General features: G+C 40.5%; 2 protein-coding genes and 2 non-coding genes across 6 annotated transcripts in view; 2 read left to right on the top strand and 2 right to left on the bottom strand.

Annotated features, from left to right (window-relative positions):
• Nucleotides 1–1,471: 1,471 nt before the first annotated feature.
• Nucleotides 1,472–1,581, top strand: LOC119473461. The gene has a single exon (XR_005202681.1). It is a non-coding gene; the product is annotated as a U6 spliceosomal RNA (small nuclear RNA).
• A 1,526-nt stretch (nucleotides 1,582–3,107) lies between these two features.
• The window catches only part of AFG1L (AFG1 like ATPase), a 220,197-nt gene continuing 201,291 nt past the window's right edge, over nucleotides 3,108–22,013 (top strand). For all 3 annotated transcript variants that reach the window (XM_017543728.2, XM_017543729.2, XM_037743947.1), the window contains exon 1: nucleotides 3,108–3,459. In XM_017543728.2, the coding sequence (XP_017399217.1) occupies nucleotides 3,321–3,459 (139 nt within the window). In that variant the 5' untranslated portion in view covers nucleotides 3,108–3,320. The remainder of the gene's footprint in view (nucleotides 3,460–22,013) is intronic.
• On the bottom strand, nucleotides 10,636–10,697 carry LOC119473457. The gene has a single exon (XR_005202679.1). It is a non-coding gene; the product is annotated as a U7 small nuclear RNA (small nuclear RNA).
• LOC108314719 (metallothionein-1X-like) lies at nucleotides 12,777–13,484 on the bottom strand. The gene has a single exon (XM_037743949.1). It carries the CDS (start codon nucleotides 13,132–13,134, stop codon nucleotides 12,808–12,810), a length of 327 nt encoding a protein of 108 aa, XP_037599877.1. The 5' UTR covers nucleotides 13,135–13,484; the 3' UTR covers nucleotides 12,777–12,807.

Genomic DNA, 22,013 nt, shown 5'->3' with positions numbered 1-22,013 from the left:
AAGAAGAAAGAAAGAAAAGAACACAGGGAGAGATTGAATTGGTGACAAAATCAGAACTCAAATGTATCTCTTGACTCAGTATGTTTTCTATTGACCACTTTCTTTCTCATTTCCTTCATTGTATTATTTGTCCTTCTCTAGACTCTTTTAGTTTGGTTTTATCCTTAATATTAGATGCAATAACTACTTGCCATTTTCTCTGGAAAGATTTTTTAAAATAAGGACAAGAAAATACCTTGTAATTTTATGACTTATTTCAAATAGTATTTCTGACAATGTTCAAAATTGTTTTCAGGCATATTATTTTGTTTAGTTTGCTTTAGGAATTGCAGGAAAAGTGGGATTAATGTTTTAATAAAATGGTTTACAATGGCTACTTAGTCTTCTGGTCATTCTCTTGAATACATCAATTATAATTGAATACATCAACTACAATCTAAGTTATTAAGTTAATCTAACTTATTTCCCTCTAAATTAGCTTACACTTGTATAAAATAAAGTTCATTTCCTATGTTTCTGTCTACTTGTACAACCATGTGAAAATTTCTTGTAGGTCTTCTTTGGCATTAAATTATCTATGAGTGCTTATATTACCTCCATAATTATTACTCTGTTGAAATTCCTAATAAATGATAATTTCATTGACCAAGGCAAGTGACTTTTTTCAGAGCAAACATAATGAAATCTAAATACTCTCTGGAAGTCTTTTGACTGTGATAAATAAATATGCAAGCCAAGGGATAAACAATCAGATTTTTCAAAAGGTCTTTCACAAAGTGTCACACCAAAAATAATCACCATAGTATGGAAGATCAGTTTGTCATGTCAGACAGTGGAATTACAGATAGAAGATAAACAGTACGTGTAAATTGGCTTATTTTGACAGATACAATAAAAATATTTTTTTTCTATAAATGATTTGGCCTAGTTGGTAGAGATGTCTCTAAATTATTATGCCATGCTACACATTGTCTTTCTTGTTTCTTTGGAATCCCTCTTCTAGTGTGGATCAACTACCTGATTTCCTGGAATTCTTCTTAGTGTAGTCTTTTTTTTTTTTTGAGACGGAGTTTCGCTCTTGTTACCCAGGGTGGAGTGCAATGGCGCAATCTTGGCTCACCGCAACCTCCGCCTCCTGGGTTCAGGCAATTCTCCTGCCTCAGCCTCCTGAGTAGCTGGGATTACAGGCACACACCACCATGCCCAGCTAATTTTTTGTATTTTTAGTAGAGACGGGGTTTCACCATGTTGACGAGGATGGTCTCGATCTCTTGACCTCGTGATCCACCTGCCTCGGCCTCCCAAAGTGCTGGGATTACAGGCTTGAGCCACCGCGCCTGGCTAGTGTAGTCTTTTCATTTATTTTCACACAACAGAACTTTCTCCTTTCTATACTCCAGACTTTCTTGCCTGGCTTACTTCACTCTATTCCCTGCTCTTGGAAGGTCTTTATCTCTTAAAAGTTAAGCTTGTATTGATCACTTTGGCAGCACATATGCTAAAAATGGAACGATATGGAGAAGATTAGCATGGCCTCTGTGCAAGGATGACACATAAATACATAAAGCATTCCACATTTTTAAAAATTGAAAAAAAGAAAAAAACCTTTTAAAGCTTGAGATGTGAGATGGTGGTTGGCACCTGTAGTCCCAGCTACTGGGAGGCTGAAGCAGGAGGATCACATAAATTCAGGTGTTCATGGCTACTATGCACAATGATGGTGTCTGTGAATAGCCATAGCACTTTGGCCTGGGCAACATAGTGAGGCCACTTCTCTTTAAAAATAAAAAAAGTTGAGCTTTTAGAAGGCCTTTTTGATTTACCAGCCAAACTGCTCTCTCACTGATTGCACAACACTGCATTATCTTTATTTTTTATTTAAAAATTTTATTTTAAAAATTGCTGGGCTCCGTGGCTCACGCCTGTAATTATGCCTGTACAATCCCAGCACTTTGGAAGGCCGAGGCAGGCGGATCATCTGAGGTCAGGAGCTTGAGACCAGCCTGACCAATATGGTGAAACCCCATCTCTTAGCAGGGCATAATGGCATATGCCTATAATCCCAGCTACTCGGGAGGCTGAAATGGGAGAATCACTTGAACCTGGGAGAGAGAGGTTGCAGTGAGCCGAGATTGTGCCATTGCACTCCAGCCTGGGCAACAAGAGCAAAACTCCGTCTCAAAAACAGAAAAAAAAACCCAACTTTATTTTTCCTCTTCCCTCCCTTTCTCTCCTCTCCTCTTTTTCTTTTTGTAAGACAAGGACTCACTCTGCCTCCCAGGCAGGAGTGCGGTGGCACAATGCCAGCTCACTATAGTCTCCACCTCCTGGAGGCAACCCCACCTCAACCTCCCTAGTAACTAGGACTACAGGGTGGAGGCCACCACGCCCAGTTAATTTTTATATTTTTTGCAGAGACAGGATCTCATTATGTTGCCCAGACTGGTCTTGAACTCCTGGGCTCAAGTGATTCTCCTGCCTCAGACTCTCAGGCATGAGTCACCTAGCCCAACGTGTATTATCTTTTATGGAATTCTTCATATCTCCTGCTGGATTGCCAGCCTCTTCTGGACAGCAATTTGTATTCCTAATTCGCTTATCATAGTATCTCAAAGCATTTATTGTTTGATCAAATTACGGCTGATCAATTAGGAGTTACCCTTCAGGTAGATACACTGTCCCCTGTCTTCTCCATCCACCGACAGTCCATCTTGGTCCCTTGGCTTTCCCATGCCACTTATACATTCTTTCAAAACATTTGAGTGCGTACCATTTATGTTATTCAAATACAAAACGGGAAAGCGGTAGGCGGTACATTTCAGTAGTCTGTCAAAGATGAGTTTTGGACGCTAGAGGCAAAATAAAAAATGGGCCTGCCATTTAGGGAGGTGTGGCGAAGTGGTATCACTATTCCGTTAAAACCTGAAGGCCCATTGGGTCACCTCCATTTTATTCAGGTTTCGGAATCTCGGTCATGTGAGCTAACTTAAAAGGCTTAAGAGTTGTTACCTGCCTACCCGTCATAATCATTTCCCAATTCCTTGAAAACTTCGGGTGCCTCCAGCTGCCCAGACTAGAGCTGCCCGCCCCGCCCCACTGCATGCTGGGAGTCGTAGTCCCGGCTGGCAGCGCCCGGAAGGATGGGAGGGGCACCGGAATGCAGCCCGCCGACCTGGCTACTAGAGGTCCCTCTCCCTAACTAATCCCTTGGTTCTCTCGGGTGGAGCCTTCAGCGTGCACAGCGGGATTTGACTTTGCCACCGTCTCTCTTCTGGATTTCAATAAAGTTTTCCTCTTCCTCTCCTCGTACGAAGCTCAAGATGGCGGCCTCCTGGTCGCTCTTGGTTACCCTGCGCCCTTTAGCACAGAGCCCCCTGAGAGGGAGATGTGTTGGGTGCGGGGCCTGGGCCGCCGCTCTCGCTCCTTTGGCCACCGCCCCTGGAAAGCCCTTTTGGAAAGGTCAGTGATTGTGCCACGAGTAGGCCGAGCCGACTACACATGAGTGGAGAAGCCTCTGGGGTCACCTTCCCTGTCCAGTCTCCCCCAGGTGCCTCTTGCTTTCACGAAGCTAAGGCTCCTCGAGATGAGTTTCCATTTCTCGTGACCTTTTATACTGTCTGTGAATGAGCCTTGAGCACTGAAGGAAAGGACGTGAGTGACTTTCATTTTGAGGGTCAGAGGTAGACTCAGAGTTTGTTCCCTCCGGGACGTTTAGACAGCTGAGCCCAGGTGTGGGAGTGCCTGGCTTGAACTGATGCAGGTGTGGGGTTGGGGACTGGGGACCCCTACTGGGGACCCCTACCCTCTGCGTTTCCCAAGCTCTCGGGGCTGGTGACTGACGGGCATTGGAGTAAGAGCCGCTAGTGGGACCTCTCCAGGCCCCGCTGCGTCTCGTGATTCTTGGAAGAAAGGTCCACAAACATTCTTAGATTGAAGGATCGATTGATTCTTGGTGTTCTTTTCAAGTCACTAGAGGCTTCAGTGAGATGTGTTTTGTCACCGGGCTTTCTTCCTTTCTGCATTCCTTCATTCAGTTGTTTTATGTTCATGAATGAATGAATGTATATTCTGAGTAACCAAGCCAAGAGTGCCGGTTTTACTGCTCAATTCATATACTCGCATTAAACTCCACGTTTTTCAAAGGCAAGGACATTGTATCATTTTTTCCTAAGCACTTAGCGCAATGATTGGTACCTGATGTGCAAATATGATTTTTGAATGAATGAATGAGATTATTCTCATTGTCTCCGTCATCCACATACTTATGTTTTCCTTTTTCTCAAATCCAAGCAACCCCTGTAATATACCTTAATAGATCAATAGACCTTAATAAAGTATATGACTTAATAAATATAATCTTATTGATTATTTAAGCTAAAAATATGAGTCTTTGACCCTTATAATCAATGCAGTTGAAATTAATACTAGAACTATGATGAGGCCACCTTATATTTTTCTGCAAAGATTAGCATAATGCGCTCAGTGTAATGGAATAGGCTCCACATAGGGGGTAGCCTTGATATGTTAGAGTAGTAGTTAAATGAGGCCACTCGAGGTGGCTCATGCCTGTAATCCCAGCACTTTGGGAGGCCGAGGCAGGCGGATCACAAGGTCAGGAGTTCGAGACCAGCCTGACTAACATGGTGAAACCCCCATCTCTACTAAAAATACAAAAATTAGCCGGTTGTGGTGGCATGCACCTGTAATCCCAGCTACTCAGGAGGTTGAGGCAGGAGAATTGCTTCAATCTGTGAGGTGGAGGTTGCAGTGAGCTGAGATTGCACCATTGCACTCCAGCCTGGGTGACAGAGTGAGATGCTGTCTAAATAAATAAATAAATAAATAAATGTAGGCATAATGGAATATTCTGGTAGTGTAAGATGTGGATTACAGCATAAATTTTATTTTTTATTTTTGGTTGTCACTAAAAGCAAATGGTATAAATTTCAACAGGTGCAAGAAAGAATACGGCAAAATGTAAGTCTTTCTTCTGTCCCTATCCCTTAGTTGCTTAGTTTTTCTCCTCAGAGGCACTCTCTGATACTAGTTTCTTATGTATTCTTTGATACATTCTGTGTATGTACAAGCATATACATATATAGATAACTGTATTAAAAAATAGAAGTAATAATATGCTGTACACTTTGTTTCGTGTATAGAGCAGTTAATTCTGTTAATTGTTAATTTCTTTTAAATTTAGTGTCTTGGCGATCATTCCATATCAATACCATATCAACTTCATATTAATAGAACTGTCTCATGTTTTAAGTTTTAAAAATGGTATTCCATTCTAGTATATACCATGATTTATGAAAATTAATTTAAGATTTAGAGAGCATCATTATAACATAAAATTCACTGAATGCTTATTCTGTGTCATACAATATGCTAAGTACCTTCTGCATATATTATCTTCTTATTCCTCAGTATCCTCATTTTGGAGATCATGAATCCAAGGTTGCTGGAGATATATGGCTAGTAAGTGTCAGAACTTCTGGATTCAAGTAAAGGCTGTGCTACTAATCTATACCCATACTTTCTCCTATACACAAAATTTAGCCAGTTCTGGGTGTGAAGATTTGATGAAAACGCAGTTAAGTTAGAGGTCCATTTAATTGTAACTAAGGATGAGCCCTTCTCTTTTTATTATTTATTTATTTATTTTTTGAGACAGAGCCTCACTGTCTCACTCTGTCGCCCAGCTTGCAGTACAGTGGCATGATCTTGGCTCACTGCAAACTCCATCTCCTGGGTTCAAGCAGTTCTCCCTGCCTCAGCCTCCCAAGTAGCTGGGATCACAGGCGCCCGCCACCATGCCTGGCTAATTTTTGTATTTTTAGTAGAGATGGGGTTTCACCATGTTAGTCTGGCTGGCCTTGAGCTCCTGACCTTGTGATCCACCTGCCTCGGCCTTCCAGAGTGCTGGGATTATAGGCCTGAGCCACCACACCCTGTCTCCATCTTTAAATAAAAGAAAAATTTTAGTTGAAATTTTGTTCAGTATTTAGAGTCTGATTTACAAATCTATTTTCTATCCCTTTCCTGATTTTTTTTTTGGGGGGGATAATTTATTGTTTACATTTCTATTTTATCTTCATTTTTCATTTTTTGAAGTCTGCTATTTAGTACCATGTAATGTGGCTGGGTGAGGTGGCTCACACATGTAATCCCAGCACTTTGGGAGGCTGAGGTGGGAAGATTACTTGAGTTCAGGAGTTTGAGACCAGCTTGGGCAACATGGCAAAACCACCTCTCTACAAAAAATACAAAACTTAGCCAGGCATGGTGGTGCACACCTGTAGTCCCAGCTGCTTGGGAGGCTAAGGTGAGAGGGTCATTTGAGCTTGGGAGTTCAAGGCTGTAGTGAACTGAGAAAGATGGCACCACTGCACTCCCAGGCTGAGTGACAGAGTGAGACCATGTCTCAAAAAAAAAAAAAAAAAAAAAAAAAAAAAAAAAAAAAAAAAAAAAAAAAAAAAAAAGAAGAAGGAGAAAGAAAAGTGAATGAAAACTGAGTTCCAGCTCTTGAATACCCCATAATCTTGAAAGGCAGATGGAATTCTGGTAGCCAGCATTTGATGAGCCATTCTGTGTTCTAGACACTTTGCTAGCATTTTCTGTTTCATAATTTTCATAAAACCCTGTAAACATTGTTGTCTTTATTTTATGTATGAACAAACAGGGATGGTTACCCAACTCAGATTTTAAACCCAGGCATTTTTGCTATTTATACTAGCTTTTTAATGTAACAATGAACATTAATAACATTATACCATGATATAAACCTATTTGAAGTGTTATAAGACTACAGAAGAGGAAGTAACTCTGCTTGGAGAGAGGAAGATTTTTTATTTTCAGCAAAAGTGTGGATGTGAGCTGTACCTGGCCCTCATTGGTTTATGGTCTCTGATAGAGCAGCTAAAGATGAACCTGGAGAGGCGGGCTGATCTGGTTGAGAAGAGTCCCTTAACACTATGGGACACTAGTGGTGGATGTTTCTCAGGTATAGAAGTGATCCGATCTGTTTTAGCATGATTGTTCTTGTGGTCACCTGAAAAATCGATCAGAAATGCTTGGATGGGACAATACTGGAAGCTGGGTGATTATTTAGGAGGAAGTTGAAGTACAGGTATTGATCGACTTACCACCTATGCAACTTACGACCATTTGACTTTACGACCACAATCGCTAGCCATGACTGCTCCGCATCTGGCAGTGCAAACGTTGCCCAGCTGGGCGTACGACAGTGCGGACCAGCTTCCGGCAGCATTACCATCTCCGCGTGCACCATTTCAACTGTACATATAGCCTACTCAACTTACGACCAAATCGTGTTACGACCGGTCTGCGGTCCCGACCGTGGTCGTTAGTCGAGCAGTAGCTGTAGTTGGAGTGTTAGGGAGTGGTTTAGGACCTGAATTACTGTTGTGGTGAAGGAGAGCAGGGCAGCGGAAGAGAGGGAATTCAGAGACACTTCTCTGATAGAATTAACATATTTGGCCTGGTTTGGTGCCTCATGCCTGTAATCCTAGCACTTTGGGAGGTCGAGATGAGTGGATCACCTGAGGTCAAGAGTTGGAGACCAGCCTGGCCAACATGGTAAATAAAACACCATCTCTACTAAAAATGCAAAAATTAGCTGGGTGTGGTGGTGTATGCCTGTAATCCCAGCTACTGGGGAGTCTGAGGCAGGAGAATTGCTGAACCCAGGAGGTGGAGGTTACAGTGAGCCAAGATCATACCATTACACTCCAGCCTGGGCGACTCTGTCTCAAAAACAAAAACAAAAACAAAAACAAACAAACAAAAAGAATTAACATACTTGGGGCAGACAAGGAAAGGGAGGAGTGAAGATAAATTTAGGTTTCCTATTGCAGTTTAAATAATGACTTGATAAGTAAAAAGTAAAACAATGTCGGGCTCTGTGGTTTAGGCCTGTAATCCCAGCACTTTGAGCGACCAACATGGTGAAACCCTGTCTCTACTAAAAGTACAAAAATTAGCTGGGTGTGGTGGTGCCTGTAATCCCAGCTACTCAGGAGGCTGAGGCAGAAGAATCACTTGAGTCCAGGAGAATCGCTTGAGTCCAGGAGAATTGCTTAAGCCCAGGAGGTTGCAGTGAGCCAAGATCGTGCCACTATACTACAGCCTGGGTAGTATAGTGCGACACTCCATCTCAAAAAAAAAAAAAAGTGAAACAATAAAAAAGCAATTTAGGTTTCTGAGTTTGGGCAATTTAACCAAAAGAAACAAAATGGTAGGGCCAAAGGATTTTAGAGGGAGATTCACTTTGGGGCTTGGTATATTTGAGGCATTTATTACAGTTCCAGGTAAGTAAGTCTAGTTAATTGTAGGACACTTGAGGATCTGAGACTAAGAAAGAAAATATGGGGTATTGGGTGCCATGAGAATGGAAGAATGAGCCTAAGAATATATTTGTAGGTTGAAAAGAGCCCGTGGCTTGTGCTTGTAATCCCAGCTATTCATGAGGCCAAGGCAGGAGGATCGTTGAGGCTAGGAGTTGGAGACAAGCCTAGGCAACATAAGACCCTGTCTCTTAAGAAAGAAGAGAAAAGAAAAGCAAAAGCGAAAGCCGAGGGCTAGTGCTTGAGAAAACTTGACATTTTGTGAGCAGAAGAAGGGGGCCTCATAGAGTGGCCTTTGGGAGACTAGGAGAGAAGCCAGGGAGGGAAATGTTTATAGGTTTTCTAAAACCTAAAAATTAGCATATCTGAGATTCTATATTCTGTAAGCTAGCCTTCGAAATTAAATTTATTTAATATAAGCCAAGTAATATGAGGATCACATCTTGTGATTTCTTTTTATTATGCTGACAATATCATAATATTGTACTTTTAGGTTTTTTTTTTTTTTTTTTTAAGGTGGATTTTTTTTTTTGTTGCTCAGGCTGGAAGTGCAGTGGTGCTATCTCAGCTCACTGCAACCTCCACCTCCCAGGTTCAAGTGATTCTCCTGCCTCAACCTCCTAAGTAACTGAGACTACAGGCATGCACCACCACTGCCCAGCTAATTTTTTTGTATTTTTAGTAGAGACAGGGTTTCGCCATATTGGCCAGGCTAGTCTTGAACTCCTGACTTCAGGTGATCTGCCCAAAAAGATCTCCCAAAGTGCTGGGATTACAGGTGGGAGCCACCATGCCCCGCCCCCCATTAGGTATTAGTGTGAGTGGAACTAACCCCCTTCAGCCATGTTAATTGCTATGTCATGTTATGTTATTTATTTATATTTTGTTTTTCTTTCACATGGGTGTTGCTTGCCAAGGTATAATTTATTAGTAGTACATATTACTAGTGAAGAAAATAGTCTTTGGACTTACTTTCTGTTTCTCTTAATACTCACTGGTTATAGCATTTAAATTTACTTTTTATTATCCAATTAGATGAATATCTTTATGTGAAACTTTTTTCGTGTTTCTTGGGTTTTTGTTAATATTTATTATATTAGAAAAGAAAGTCATGCCTATTCCTGAGACTCATTGCCTTTATGATAATGGAGCGTTTTGTAGATTGTTGTTTTTTTCTAGCTTATTACTTAGGCATAGCTAGTACCCTAGATGTAGTTCTGGGGTGGAGGGAGGAGGAGGTATAGTAGAATGTGCCCAAAAGTAGAACTGAAAAAGAAAATTCAGAGACCCAGAATAGATTATTGATTTACTATAGATTAGCACTGCTTTATACTTCAAGAGCTTTATTCTCTTTGTTTAAGTAAATGATGAATATTTAAATAGGATATGGCTACTTTTGGATTTGTCTTTTCACAAGACAAATCCAAAAGTGATATTTTACCCAGCCCTTATTCAAGATGGAGTTGCTCTGATTAAAATGCCGCTGACATTTCCCCCCCACAGAAATATTAGATGTCAAGGGTCCAGAAATTGGAAGTTCAGCCTAGGACCCAGTTCAGTGATAGGCTCCATAAATTCTCTGACAAAAAAGTCATTTAGGGCTGGGTGCCATGGCTCACACCTGTAATCCCAGCACTTTGGGAGGCTGAGGTGGGTGGATTACCTGAGGCCAGGAGTTTGAGACCAGCCTGGCCAACATGGTGAAATCCCATGTCTATTAAAAATACAAAATTAGCCAGGTGTCATGGCATACGCCTGTAATTCCAGCTACTTGGGAAGCTACGGCAGGAGAATCACTTGAACCTGGGAGGCGCGGGTTGCAGTGAGCTGAGACTGTACCATTGCGCTCTAGCCTGGGCAACAAGAGTGAAACTCTGTCTCAAAAATACACAAAAACAAAAAGTCATTTAGCTTCTGCCTGAATATATTCTTTTTCTTTTCTTTTCTTTTTTTTTGAGACAGAATCTTACCCTTTTGCCCAGGCTAGAGTGCAGTGATGTGATCTTGGCTCACTGTAACCTCTACCTCCCGGGTTCAAGGGATTCTCCTGCCTCAGCCACCAGGGTAGCTGGGACTACAGGTGCATACCACCACGCCCAGCTAATTTTTGTATTTTTAGGGTTTTACCATGTTGGCCAGGATGGTCTTGATCTCATGACCTTGTGATCCACCCACCTTGGCCTCCCAAAGTGCTGGGATTACATGAGCCACCACGCCCGGCCTCAACACTTGTTTTCTTAGGCCATCATGTCTTTCTTCTTTTTCTTTTTTGGACTTTCCAGTAAAAACTAGGAAGCCTGCTAGACAGATTCTGAAAGAGCTGTAACACTGCCGTGATAGCTTTCTCTGACATGATTAAGATTTGTCCTAACTTCTCTCTTTTAAAAATGTTTTAAAATTTTATTTTATTATTATTATTTGTTCATTTTATTTATTTTACAAACAGGGCCTCACTCTTTCACCCATGCTGCCATGTGCTGGTGCAATCCTGTGGTGTGATTCATTGCAGCCAGGAACTCCAGGACTGAAGTGATCCTCCCAAGTGTAGCTAGGACTATCACACCCTACTGAATTTTTTTTTTTTTTGTAGAAATGGGGACTTGCTATGTTGCCTGGGCTGGTCTTGAATTTTATGAGTTTATTTTTATTTTTATTTTTTAAGTGAAAGCAAATTTATTAACAAAGTAAAGGAATGAAAAATGGCTATGCCATAGACAAGGCAGCTCCAAGGGCTGCTGGTTGCCCACTTTTATGGTTATTTATTGATTATATGTTAAACAAAGAGTGGCTTATTCATACCTCCCCTTTTTAGATCACGTAGGGTAACTTTAGACCATATAGGGTAACATTGCCATGGCATTTGTAAACTGTTGTGGTGCTGGTGGGAGTGTAGCAATGAGGACAACCTGAGGTCACTGTCGTTGTCATCTTGGTTTTGGTAGGTTTTGGCTGGCTTCTTTACTGCAAGTTGTTTTATCAGCAAGGTCTTTGTGACTTGTATCTTGTGCCAGCCTCCTTTTTCATCCTGTGACTAATAATGCCTTAACCTCCTGGGAATGCAGCCCCCAAGGCCTCAGACTTATTTTCCCCAGCCCTTATTCAAGATGGAGTTGCTCTGGTTAAAATGCTGCTGACATTTCCTCTACTCCCTTTTACAAGGAAACCCTTAATCCTAAGGGTTGAAGAGGAACAAAGATCCATCTTCTGCAACTTCTTCAGGCTGAATAGGGGCGATGATATTGCTGCCTAACTGTTGGGGTCTTTTGTATTCAGGATAGAAAGAAGCTTAGTCAGAAAGCATTGGTATGGCAAGGGCCATTCATAACTCTTGAGTTTTGACAAAAGGCGATATCTGGAAGATTAATAACTGTTCAATTTAAGAGAACATTGAGTAAGCCTATCCTGCATTCCTACATAAACAGTACTACAGCAGTATATTCCACAACATTAAGGCAAAATAAGTAAATTATCCCAAGCAAATGAACTTAGAAGGCTTTCCATGAACTCGGCAACTGTTGGAACCAAGCTGATGTGTGGTTGCTAGCTGATTCTAGTATGTGCCCAGGATTAGAATATTGATCCAGATTTTTACATTATCCATTCCTATTGTTTCTTCTGAGCAGCAACGAGAGATCACTGGTTGATTTATAAGAATAAGCAGAGTCAGTCTAAATTGCAGAAAAAAATTTAAAAACAACTGATGAGACTCGATTTTTTTTTTTTTTTGAAATGGAGTCTCCTTGTGTCGCCCAGGCTGAAGTGCAATGGCATGATCTTGGCTCACTGCAACTTCTATCTCCCAGGTTCAAGTGATTCTCCTGCCTCAGCCTCCTGAGTAGCTGAGATTACAGGTGCCCATTACCATGCCTGTCTAATTTTTATATTTTTAGTAGAGACGGGGTTTCACCATGTTGGCCAGGCTGGTCTTGAACTTCTGATCTCAGGTGATCTACCTGCTTCAGCCTTCCAAAGTGCTGGGATTACAGGCATGAATCATCACTCCCAGCCCAAGACTAGAATTTAGTAACAGGTATACCATAGTTCTTGAAACATAATTTCTCTCTCCAGTCTCCCATTTTTACTAAAGACAAATTATGAAACACCGATTTGCTTTATTGTACTTGGTCTGATATTTGTATAAAGTGCAGCAAAAGTAATTATTTCTCACATAGGCTTTTGAAACTGACTTTGTTGGAACTCTGTTCCATAGAAGGAATCTCTGATAAGACTTTTTTTAAAAGTTGAGTCCAGCCATGGGTTTGTACCCTCAAATACCTATGAGTTGAGTAAATACATCTTTTCTGGAGGTTCGGGGCTTCTAGGTCTGTACTGTACTTCTTTACTTACCAAAGGTCAGGAACCCTGTGCAGGGACTGTATAGACAAGATATGAGGCGAGTTTCCAAAGGGCTTTTTTTTTTTTTTTTTTAGTCTAGATGAGTTTATTGCCATTCACGTTTCATAGAAGAAAAAATGTAGCAAAATCCAGGTTTATACAGGTTGCTGTATTTACATCTGGGAGCAGGGCTGTCCCAGCATAAGATACAGCAGCTGCACTTGTCCGATTTCCCTTTGCAGATGCAGCCCTGGACACACTTGGCACAGCCCACAGGGCAGCAGGAGCAGCAGCTCTTCTTGGAGGAGGTGTATTTGCACTCTTTGCATTTGCAGGAGCCGGCACAGCCACAGGAGCCCCCAGGCAAGCAGGAGCAGTTGGGGTCCATTTCGAGGCAAGGAGAGACAGGAGTTCCCAATGGAGAAGCAAACATGCTGTGGCACAGATGAAATGCATGGTCCAAAGGGGCTTTTAGTGGCTCTATAAGTCAAGTATGATTCCTTAAAGGAAAGCACACCATTTCAGTCAAAACCTTGGTAAAATAACCAGTTTCTCCAATTGTGCCCTGTTACAAATGAAACAGATTCTTATTGCACTTATGTAAATAACTATTGTCATAAGTTAAGATACTCACTAATAGTGTTCAAGTTCTGGAGAGATCAGGTAGAGAGAAACAAATATACTCCAAATTTTGTTTACAGGAATATACTCAATTGTTAAAAGCTGTCAATAGTTCAAAAGAAAAGTTTCCTTGACTCTGGAAAACGGAGTTTTGTTCTGTCACCCAGGCTGGAGTGTAGTGGTGTGATCTCAATTCCCTGCAACCTCTGCCTCCCAGGTTCAAGCAATTCTAGTGCTTTGGCCTCCTGAGTAGCTGGGATTACAGGTGTGAGCTGCCACACCTGGCTAATTTTTGTATTTTTAGTAGAGATGGGTTTTGCCATGTTGGCCAGGCTGGTCTTGAACTCCTGACCTCAAGCGATCTGTCTGCCTCAGCCTCCCAAAGAGTTGGGATTACAGGCATGAGCCACCACGCCTGGCTTTTTTTTTTTTTTTTTTTTTTTTAATTAGATACACAGTCTCACTATATTGCATGTTGCATGCCCTGGTCTGGAAATCCTGGGCTCAAGCTATCCTCCTGCCTTGGCCTCCCAAAGTGTTAAGATTATAGGCGTGAGCCACCATGCTCAGCCTGGTCTCTAATTTGAGCTCAAGTGATCCTCCAACCCCAGCCTCCAGTAGTAGACTTTAGGTATGTGCCACCCACCTAGCTCTATCTTCTCTCCTAAAAGCATTACGGTTGCTAGCTCTTCCTGCTGTCTTTTGCCTCCCTTGACCAAGGTTCTCTATTGAGGACTATTTCTACTCCTTGCCTGGAGATACTTTAATTTCCAGAGTCTCTTTCATAACCTTCTTTTACCATCCTGCTTATCCGTCTTATTTCTTCTCTTCATTGCCACCATCCCAGAAGCTACTCTATCAACATATTATCTATCCATACTCTTGACCATGTGGCAGTTTCAACAAGTTTTAAAGCCTGAACATGTAATTCTTTATAGCTGTTCCTCCATTTCTTCATAATATAATTGATATCCTAAATGCAACTCTTGCAGATTCCATTTTGAAATTCTCCTTTATATATGTGTGTGTATAAAATTTAAACTAACATAACAAATAAATGGGTTTTAAAATCTTTTGAAAAAAATTAGATCCCTTGGATGTCTTTATTAAATAGTATGTGAACAGGGTGAATATTAAGGAGTTACTCAGTATTCTGGGCCATGCCTATAATTACTTCAGAATAGCTTTATTCAGATTTTTAGGCATTATTTTACTGATTTATTATCATGAAATTTAAAGTACTATTTTTTTTTCCTTTTGTAAAGTTATACACATTGGCACATTTAAGATTAACTAGCTTCTGAAGTAAAAGAATGATAACCACCAAGCATTTAGTGTTAATTTTCATAATTTTTCTATTTAAATCAAAAGCACCCTTTTAAAGCTCCTAACTCAGCCTTTTATAAATAAAGTAAATCATCTTGCAGTGCACTCCTTGATGATGGCTTATGTTGTTTTTCTAAAGAAAGAGTTTAATTAAGATTTGATTTTCTTCTATTCTGTACTTTGTTTATTCATCACAGAATGAAACCTAGGTCTTTAATGTCAATGGTAAGTCTGATGTTTTGGGTCATTGATGACCAATGTGGTCTTCAAAAAAAAAAGCTGAATATTTATCTTTTGGGTATGATTAGAACATAATCTAGCATAAAACAGGCTGCCTATGACCTTAGCATGGGCTTCTGTCATTGCAGGGAAACATTTCTGGTCAGTGGCCACTATTTACAGTTTGTTAAAATCAACACAAATGTACAAATAACTCATGAATAATTGTGAACACAGTATTTAAATGGATGTTTAATAAATATGCATTAAAAATCTAATTACAGTAATGAAGTTTACAGCTGAAATTTTAATCCAGGCCTTTAGAAATATTAAACCGCTTTTCCTGATTGTGTATTTTTCTCACAGCAGTTGGGTAAACATTTTAAACTGGAAATCTGAATTCCTTATATAGTTTTGATTTCATTTAACTAAGCATGTGTTCTTTTTGGCAACCCTCCTCTTTCTCTTTGTGAAGAAGTGGAGCTCCTTTATTCCATAACTGTTACTTTGAAGCATTTTGATCAGTTTTGCTTTAGGAATGGTAAACATATGTGATACCAGATGACTAATAAAACCTGAACGGGAAAAGACTGGATTGCGATTTTGGTTTCATTCTGCAGTACTGGATCAAGCATTTGATTTGGTATTTCCATTTCTCATCTGTAGAATGGGATTAATTTTCCTAACTCTACCTTCCTTCTAGGTCATTTATGAGACTCAAATAGTGAAAGTCTTTTGAAAACTGTAAGAAAACTGTAACAATGAAGTGGTAGAGGTGGTAGATTCTAGTCAGTGAGTAGAAATGGAATGAACTCAACTTTATACAAAATTTCTAGAGCCATTTTAACTCTGGAGAGGCTCATTTATATTAACAATGGCCAAGGGCCTAGTCTGAATTTAGTGCTTTGAATTCTAGAAAATGCAGTTTTGATTTTTCTGAGATTGTGCAATGGATATCTGTAGATAACCAGGGGTAGTTTTTGTTCTCCTGGACTTAACTGCTTTGCATCTGGATACTCTGAACAGCTAGAGGTTCTTAGAGATTATAAATTATCTCTTTTTTGAGACAGGGTCTTGCTCTGTTATCCAGGCTGGAGTGCAGTGGCATGATCATGGCTCACTGCAGACTCAACCTCCTGGGCTGAGGTGAGCCTTCTGACTCAGTCTCCCCAATAGCTGGGACCACAGGTATGAACCACCACCACTATGCCTGGCTAATTTTTATATTTTTTTTTCTTGAAGCTCTAAATCTACTTTATAATTTGTTTATTTATTTTTGATAGAGACAAGGTTTCAGCATGTTGCCCAGGCAGGTCTCAAACTTCTGGGCTCAAGCAGTGTGCCTGCCTCAGCTTCCCAAATTGCTGGGATTACAGTTGTGAGCTATCACACCAGGCCATAAATTACTTGTTTTGCCATTATGTTTCAAAGAAAGCTGTTAAAATTTGATTTATACTATGCAGGTAAACTATCTTCATTTAGTAAGAAATGGATACTGGTTTTAAAAGGAACTGGAGTGATTGTGAATTATTTGCTGTGCAGCAAGATCTAAAGATGGCTGTTTTTTTTTTTTTTTGGAGACAAAGTCTTGCTCTGTCACCCAGACTAAAGTACAGTGGCGTGATCTCAGCTCACTGCAACCTCCACCTCCCGGGTTCAAGCAATTCTCCTGCCTCCGCCTCCTGAGTAGCTGGGTCCACAGGCACCTGTCACCACGCCTGGCTGATTTTCGTATTTTTAGTAGAGATGGGGTTTCACCATACTGGCCAGGCTAGTCTTGAACTCCTGACCTCAGGTGATCCACCCACTTTGTCCTCCCAGAGTGCTAGGATTACAGATGTGAGCCATTGTGCCCAGCCTCAAGATGGCATTTCATAGAATTATAGAGTATTAGTGCTACAGAAGGCCTCTGGGCCATATAGTCAATGTTAGACATGTAGCTTCTGCCTTAACTGCTTCTTTTTGAGGCATCCTGTTGATTTTGGGGTAGCTTTAATTTTGAGAAAACTCTAAGTAGGCTGAAATTTGAGAGTTTCTATAAATTCTCCCCATTCATCTTGACTCTTTCCTCAGATATATGTAACACTAATCCTGATTCCATGTGAGACAGCTCTTTTAACATATCAAGACTGATAATATTTCATTCATTTATTTACTCATTTACTCATTCATTTATCAAATTATTGGGTGCCACTTTGTCCCAATTCATTTAATCACCTTTAAAATATTAAAGGCTTATTATATTTCTCCCATTCATTCATTTCCCACGTACTTCTTGCTGCCATCCATATGCCGGGATGTTGTATACTAAGTGTCTTGTTAATGTCAGCAGTCTTTTGTGCTGTTAGTCAAGTCTCACAACATAGTTTCTAGATCCTTGAATTCCTTCCCTTCTTGACATTACTATCTACTTTCTGAATGACACTCTGAAAGTATGGCCCCCAAATCACAATATATTCCTTCAAATATGTCAGCCTAGAGCCCTGTTGTAGGTTACCTTTTGTGTGTCCTGTTGCATTAACTTTTGGTGGTCAGGTCACATTCATATTTCACTTGTGACTCTTGGAGTTATTAAAACAGGTCTCTCCAGTTTGTATTTGATTTGTTATTTTTTCTATTTAAAAATAAATTAGGTTGGGGACAGTGGCTCACACCTGTAATCCCAGCACTTTGGGAGGCCGAGGCGGGCAGATCACAAGGTCAGGAGTTCGAGACCAGCCTGACCAACATGGTGAAACCCTGTCTCTTCTAAAAATATAAAAATTAGCTGAGCATGGTGGCACGCACCTGTAATCCCAGCTTCTCAGGAGGCTGAGGCAGGAGAATCGCTTAAACTTGGGAGGAGGAGGTTGCAGTGAGCCAAGATCGTGCCACTGCACTCCAGCCTGAATGACAGAGTGAGACTCCATCTCAAAAACAAAAAAAAACCAAAAAAGAACAACTTTTTTCCTGCGCATATAAACTGACTTTCTATACGACTTTTTTTTTTTGAGACAGAGTCTTGCTGTGTTGCCAGGTGCCAGGCTGGAGTGCAGTGGCACAATCTCGGCTCACTGCCTCCCAGGTTCAAGCAATTCTTCTGCCTCAGCCTCCCAAGTAGCTGGGACTACAGGCATGCGCCACCACGCCCAGCTAATTTTTTGTATTTTTTAGTAGAGACGGGATTTCACCTTGTTGGCCAGGATGGTCTTGATCTCCTGAGCTCGTGATTCGCTCGCCTTGGCCTCCCAAAGTTATACCACAATTTTTAAAACCAATCTACAATTTTAATTGGGATTGTTTCCAGTTTTTGACTACTATTTATAGTACTGCTCTGAATATGTTTGTACATATATTTGGTGTATATATGTATGCTATCTGTTGGGCAGATACCAAAGAATAGAATTTCTGGATCAGGCCAGTTGCTCTGGCTCACGCCTGTAATCCCAGCACTTTGGGAGGCTGATGTGGGTGAATCATGAAGTCAGGAGATTGAGATTCTGGCCAACATGGTGAAATCCTGTTTCTACTAAAACACAAAAGATTAGCTGGCGTGGTGGTGCGTGCCTGTAGTCCCAGCTACTTGAGAGGCTAAGGCAGGGGAGTCACTTGACCCAGGAGACTGAGGTTACAAGGAGCCGAGTTTGCGCCTCTGCACTCCAGACTGGCAAAAGAGCAAGTCTCCGTCTCAAAAAAAAAAAAAAAAAAAAAAAAAAAAAGAATTGCTGGATCATATTTTATACATTTGTGCAGCTTTAGTAGACAAGACCAGCTTTCTAAAATGGTTATATCAATGCATATTTCTATTTCAATGTGAGATTTCAGTTACTGTGCATCCTCACCAACAGCTGATATTCCTTTTAATTTTAGTCACCCTAATAAGTGTATACTGATATCTCATGATTTTATTTTGCTTTTCCCTGATACATTTTGAGGTTGAATACTTTTATATATTTACTGGACACTTGGATAGGCTCTTTTGTGACATGCACTTTGTCTATTTCTTAATGAGTTGTAGTTCTTTTGTAAATTTTTTAAAATTATTTTTTTATTTTTAATGAGTTGTAGTTCTTTACGTAATCTTGATGTAAGTCCTTTGTCAGATACATAGATTGCAAGTATTTTCTCCCAGTCTGTAGCTTGCTTTATAATTTAATTTTTCATTTATCTCTTATCTTATAAGTGGTGTAAGGCCAGCTTTTCATTTTTGAAGCTAGATTTCTCTGTGTCATCCAGGCTGGAGTGCAGTGGTACAATCACGGTTCACTGCAACCTGGACCTCCTCCCACCTCAGCCTCCCAAGTAGCTGGGATTACAGGGATGTGCCACGACACCCAGCTAATTTTTAAAATTTTCTGCAGAGACGGCATCTCTCTCTGTTTCCCAGGCTGTTCTGGGACTCCTGGCCTCACACTGTCCTCCCACCTTGGCCTCTCAAAGTGTTGGGATTACTGGCATGAGCCACCGTGTCCAATTTAGCTTTTTCATTGCTAATGGAGTATTTGCATGAACAGAAGTTCTAAATTTTATTCTACTTATTTAATATTAATTATTTTAGAGATGGGGTTTTGCTCTGTCACCCAGGCCAGAGTGCAGTGGTGTGATCATAGCTCACTGCAGCCTTGAACTCTTGGGCTCAAGTGATCCTCCAACCTTAGCCTCCCAAGTAGCTGGGACTACAGGGTTGTGCTCAGCTGAAGAAGTTTTACATTTTAATGTAGTCCAATTTAGCAGTCTTTTTATGTGTGTCCTATTTAAGAAATCTTTGCTTACCTCAAGGTCACAAAGCTATTTTTATATGTTCTTTTAGAAGCTTTATTGTTTTACCTTTCATGTTTAGATCTATGATACCTCTGGAATTAATTTTCGTGTATGATGTTAGGTTAGGGTCAAGATGTATTGTTCTCTGTATGGATATCCAATTGACCCAGCAACATTTTTTATATAGAGTATCTTTTTTTTTTTTTCTGGGCCACTGCAGCGCTGCTTTTGACATAAATCAAGTGACCATGTATGTGTGGGCTTCTATTTTGTTCCATTGGTCTATTCTTGTACCAGTATCACACTGTCCTAAATGTAGTTTTTATAATAAGTTTTAATATCTGGTTGTATAAGTCCTCCAACTTTGTTCTTTTTCAAAATTGACTAAACCTGAGCTTTGATACCATAACCATTGGCCACAGGTGGACACTGAACACTTGAAATGTGTAATATGACTGGGAAACTACATTTTTAATTTCATTTAATCTTAGTTAACTTAAATATAAAATTTAAAAAGGATACTTGGGCTGGACGTGGTGGCTCATGCCTGTAATCCCAGCACTTTGGGAGGCTGAGGTGGGTGGATCACCTGAGGTCAGAAGTTCAAGATCAGCCTGATCAATATGGTGAAACCCTATCTCTACTAAAACTACAAAAGTTAGCCGGGCATGGTGGCGGGTGCCTGTAGTCCCAGCTACTCGGGAGGCTGAGACAAGAGAATTGCTTGAACCCGGGAAGTGGAGGTTGCAATGAGCCGAGATCCTGCCACTGCACTCCAGTCTGGGTGACAGAGCAAGACTCCATCTCAAAAAAAAAAAAGGGAAAAGGATAGTTAAGGATACTTGAGTCTGCTGTTAGAAAACTGTTCAGCTATTGGAAAACTTTTAAATATTTTTGGAACATCTTGGGAAAGTGAACCTACTTTTTCTCAAGTATAGATTTTATGAAGTGTAAATACAAATTAAATATTTCCAATGAAAATTTAGCTTCCAATTTGAGATGTGTTGCAGGTGTCAAACACTAAATCTTTAAGACCTAGTAGAATAAAAGAACGTATAATATCTTATTAATAATTTAAAATTTTTATTACATGTTTATTACATGTTAATTACAATTCTTGATGTGAACAACTCTCAGGGGTCTCAGATTTTACCCAGCTTGCAAGATAACACTTTAGCTGGTTACTGTTTCATGGATGTTGGCAAAAGACATGGAACTCCTGGATCAGAGACAAAGAACTTTATCATGGACCAGCAGGCAATGTGAGCTTTATGTGTGCCTCAGTTCCTCTTGTTCCTCAAGTCCCATAGGGCGATTCAGAGATTGGCCCAGGTGGGTGATGTATATTCAGCAGGTTTGTGTCACATTTGAGGAACCCTAAGCTTAGGAAACCTCATCTTTTATAAGGGTTGCAAACAAGCCTTCCCAGCTGGGTCTACAGGTGTGAGCCGCCATGCCCAGCTAATTTTTGTATTTTTAGTAGAGATGGGGTTTCACCATGTTGGCCAGGCTGGTCTCAAACTCCTGACTTCAGGTGATCTGCCCGCCTTGGCCTCCCAAGCAGGGATTACAGGCATGAGCCACTGTGCCCAGCCAGGATAATTAAGTTTTTAAGCCTAACTGCACCTTAGTTAAATTTTATATTGGTAGTAGCACACCAACATCTTCTTGAATTGTGATTGTGACCCAACATGATTTGTTTCCTAATGTGGTGTCATCTTCAGATTTGAAGACTAGGTCATTTATGTCTTCATTTAGTGCTAAATATATTAATATTTTATACTTGAAGTTCAACAAAGTTTACATAAACCTAGTTATTATTCAAAATTCTTAAGAGCCTGCTATGTAAAATATAAGGGATTTTAGATGTGTATGAAAAGGAATTTCTTCCTTCCAACACTTTGGCTTTGGGCTTTTCATAGAAAACGCTGCTGCTGGTAGGCTTTGGAAGAGTGCCACTTATTAGTAGAGGCAGTTGACCTTAGCATGCAGGCAGAGCCAAGCTCTAGCAAGGTTGAGGAGGATGGAGACCCAGGAGGAGTGGGTTGTTGGTTGCTTTAGGAGATTTGAGTACTTCAGATATGAGAGCCTGAAAGAGGTTTGTATTTTGATTTTCTGTTGCCTGCCTATGATAAATGGGAGCACAGCCTTCACTAGTCTATAGTATTATGATTGTTTGAGTGAGGATGAGATCCTGGTGTTTTGGGTCACTTAGCTTCAGATCCTGGCTTGGACACTCACTTGACTTTTTAAGGTATTTTGGTTTCTTCATGTATAAGGAATAATAATGCCTAACTCATATTTTTCTAGAGAAGTAAGATAATATACAGAAAGTGCTATTTGTGCACTGGCTACATAGTGGGCACGTCTCTCTCTCTCTCTCTCTCTCTTTTTTTTTTTTTTTTT

The sequence above is a fragment of the Cebus imitator genome, unplaced genomic scaffold, assembly GCF_001604975.1.
Source record: "Cebus imitator isolate Cc_AM_T3 unplaced genomic scaffold, Cebus_imitator-1.0 Scaffold160, whole genome shotgun sequence".
NCBI classification, from domain to species: domain Eukaryota; kingdom Metazoa; phylum Chordata; class Mammalia; order Primates; family Cebidae; genus Cebus; species Cebus imitator.
This window is presented reverse-complemented; position numbering and strand designations above follow the sequence as displayed.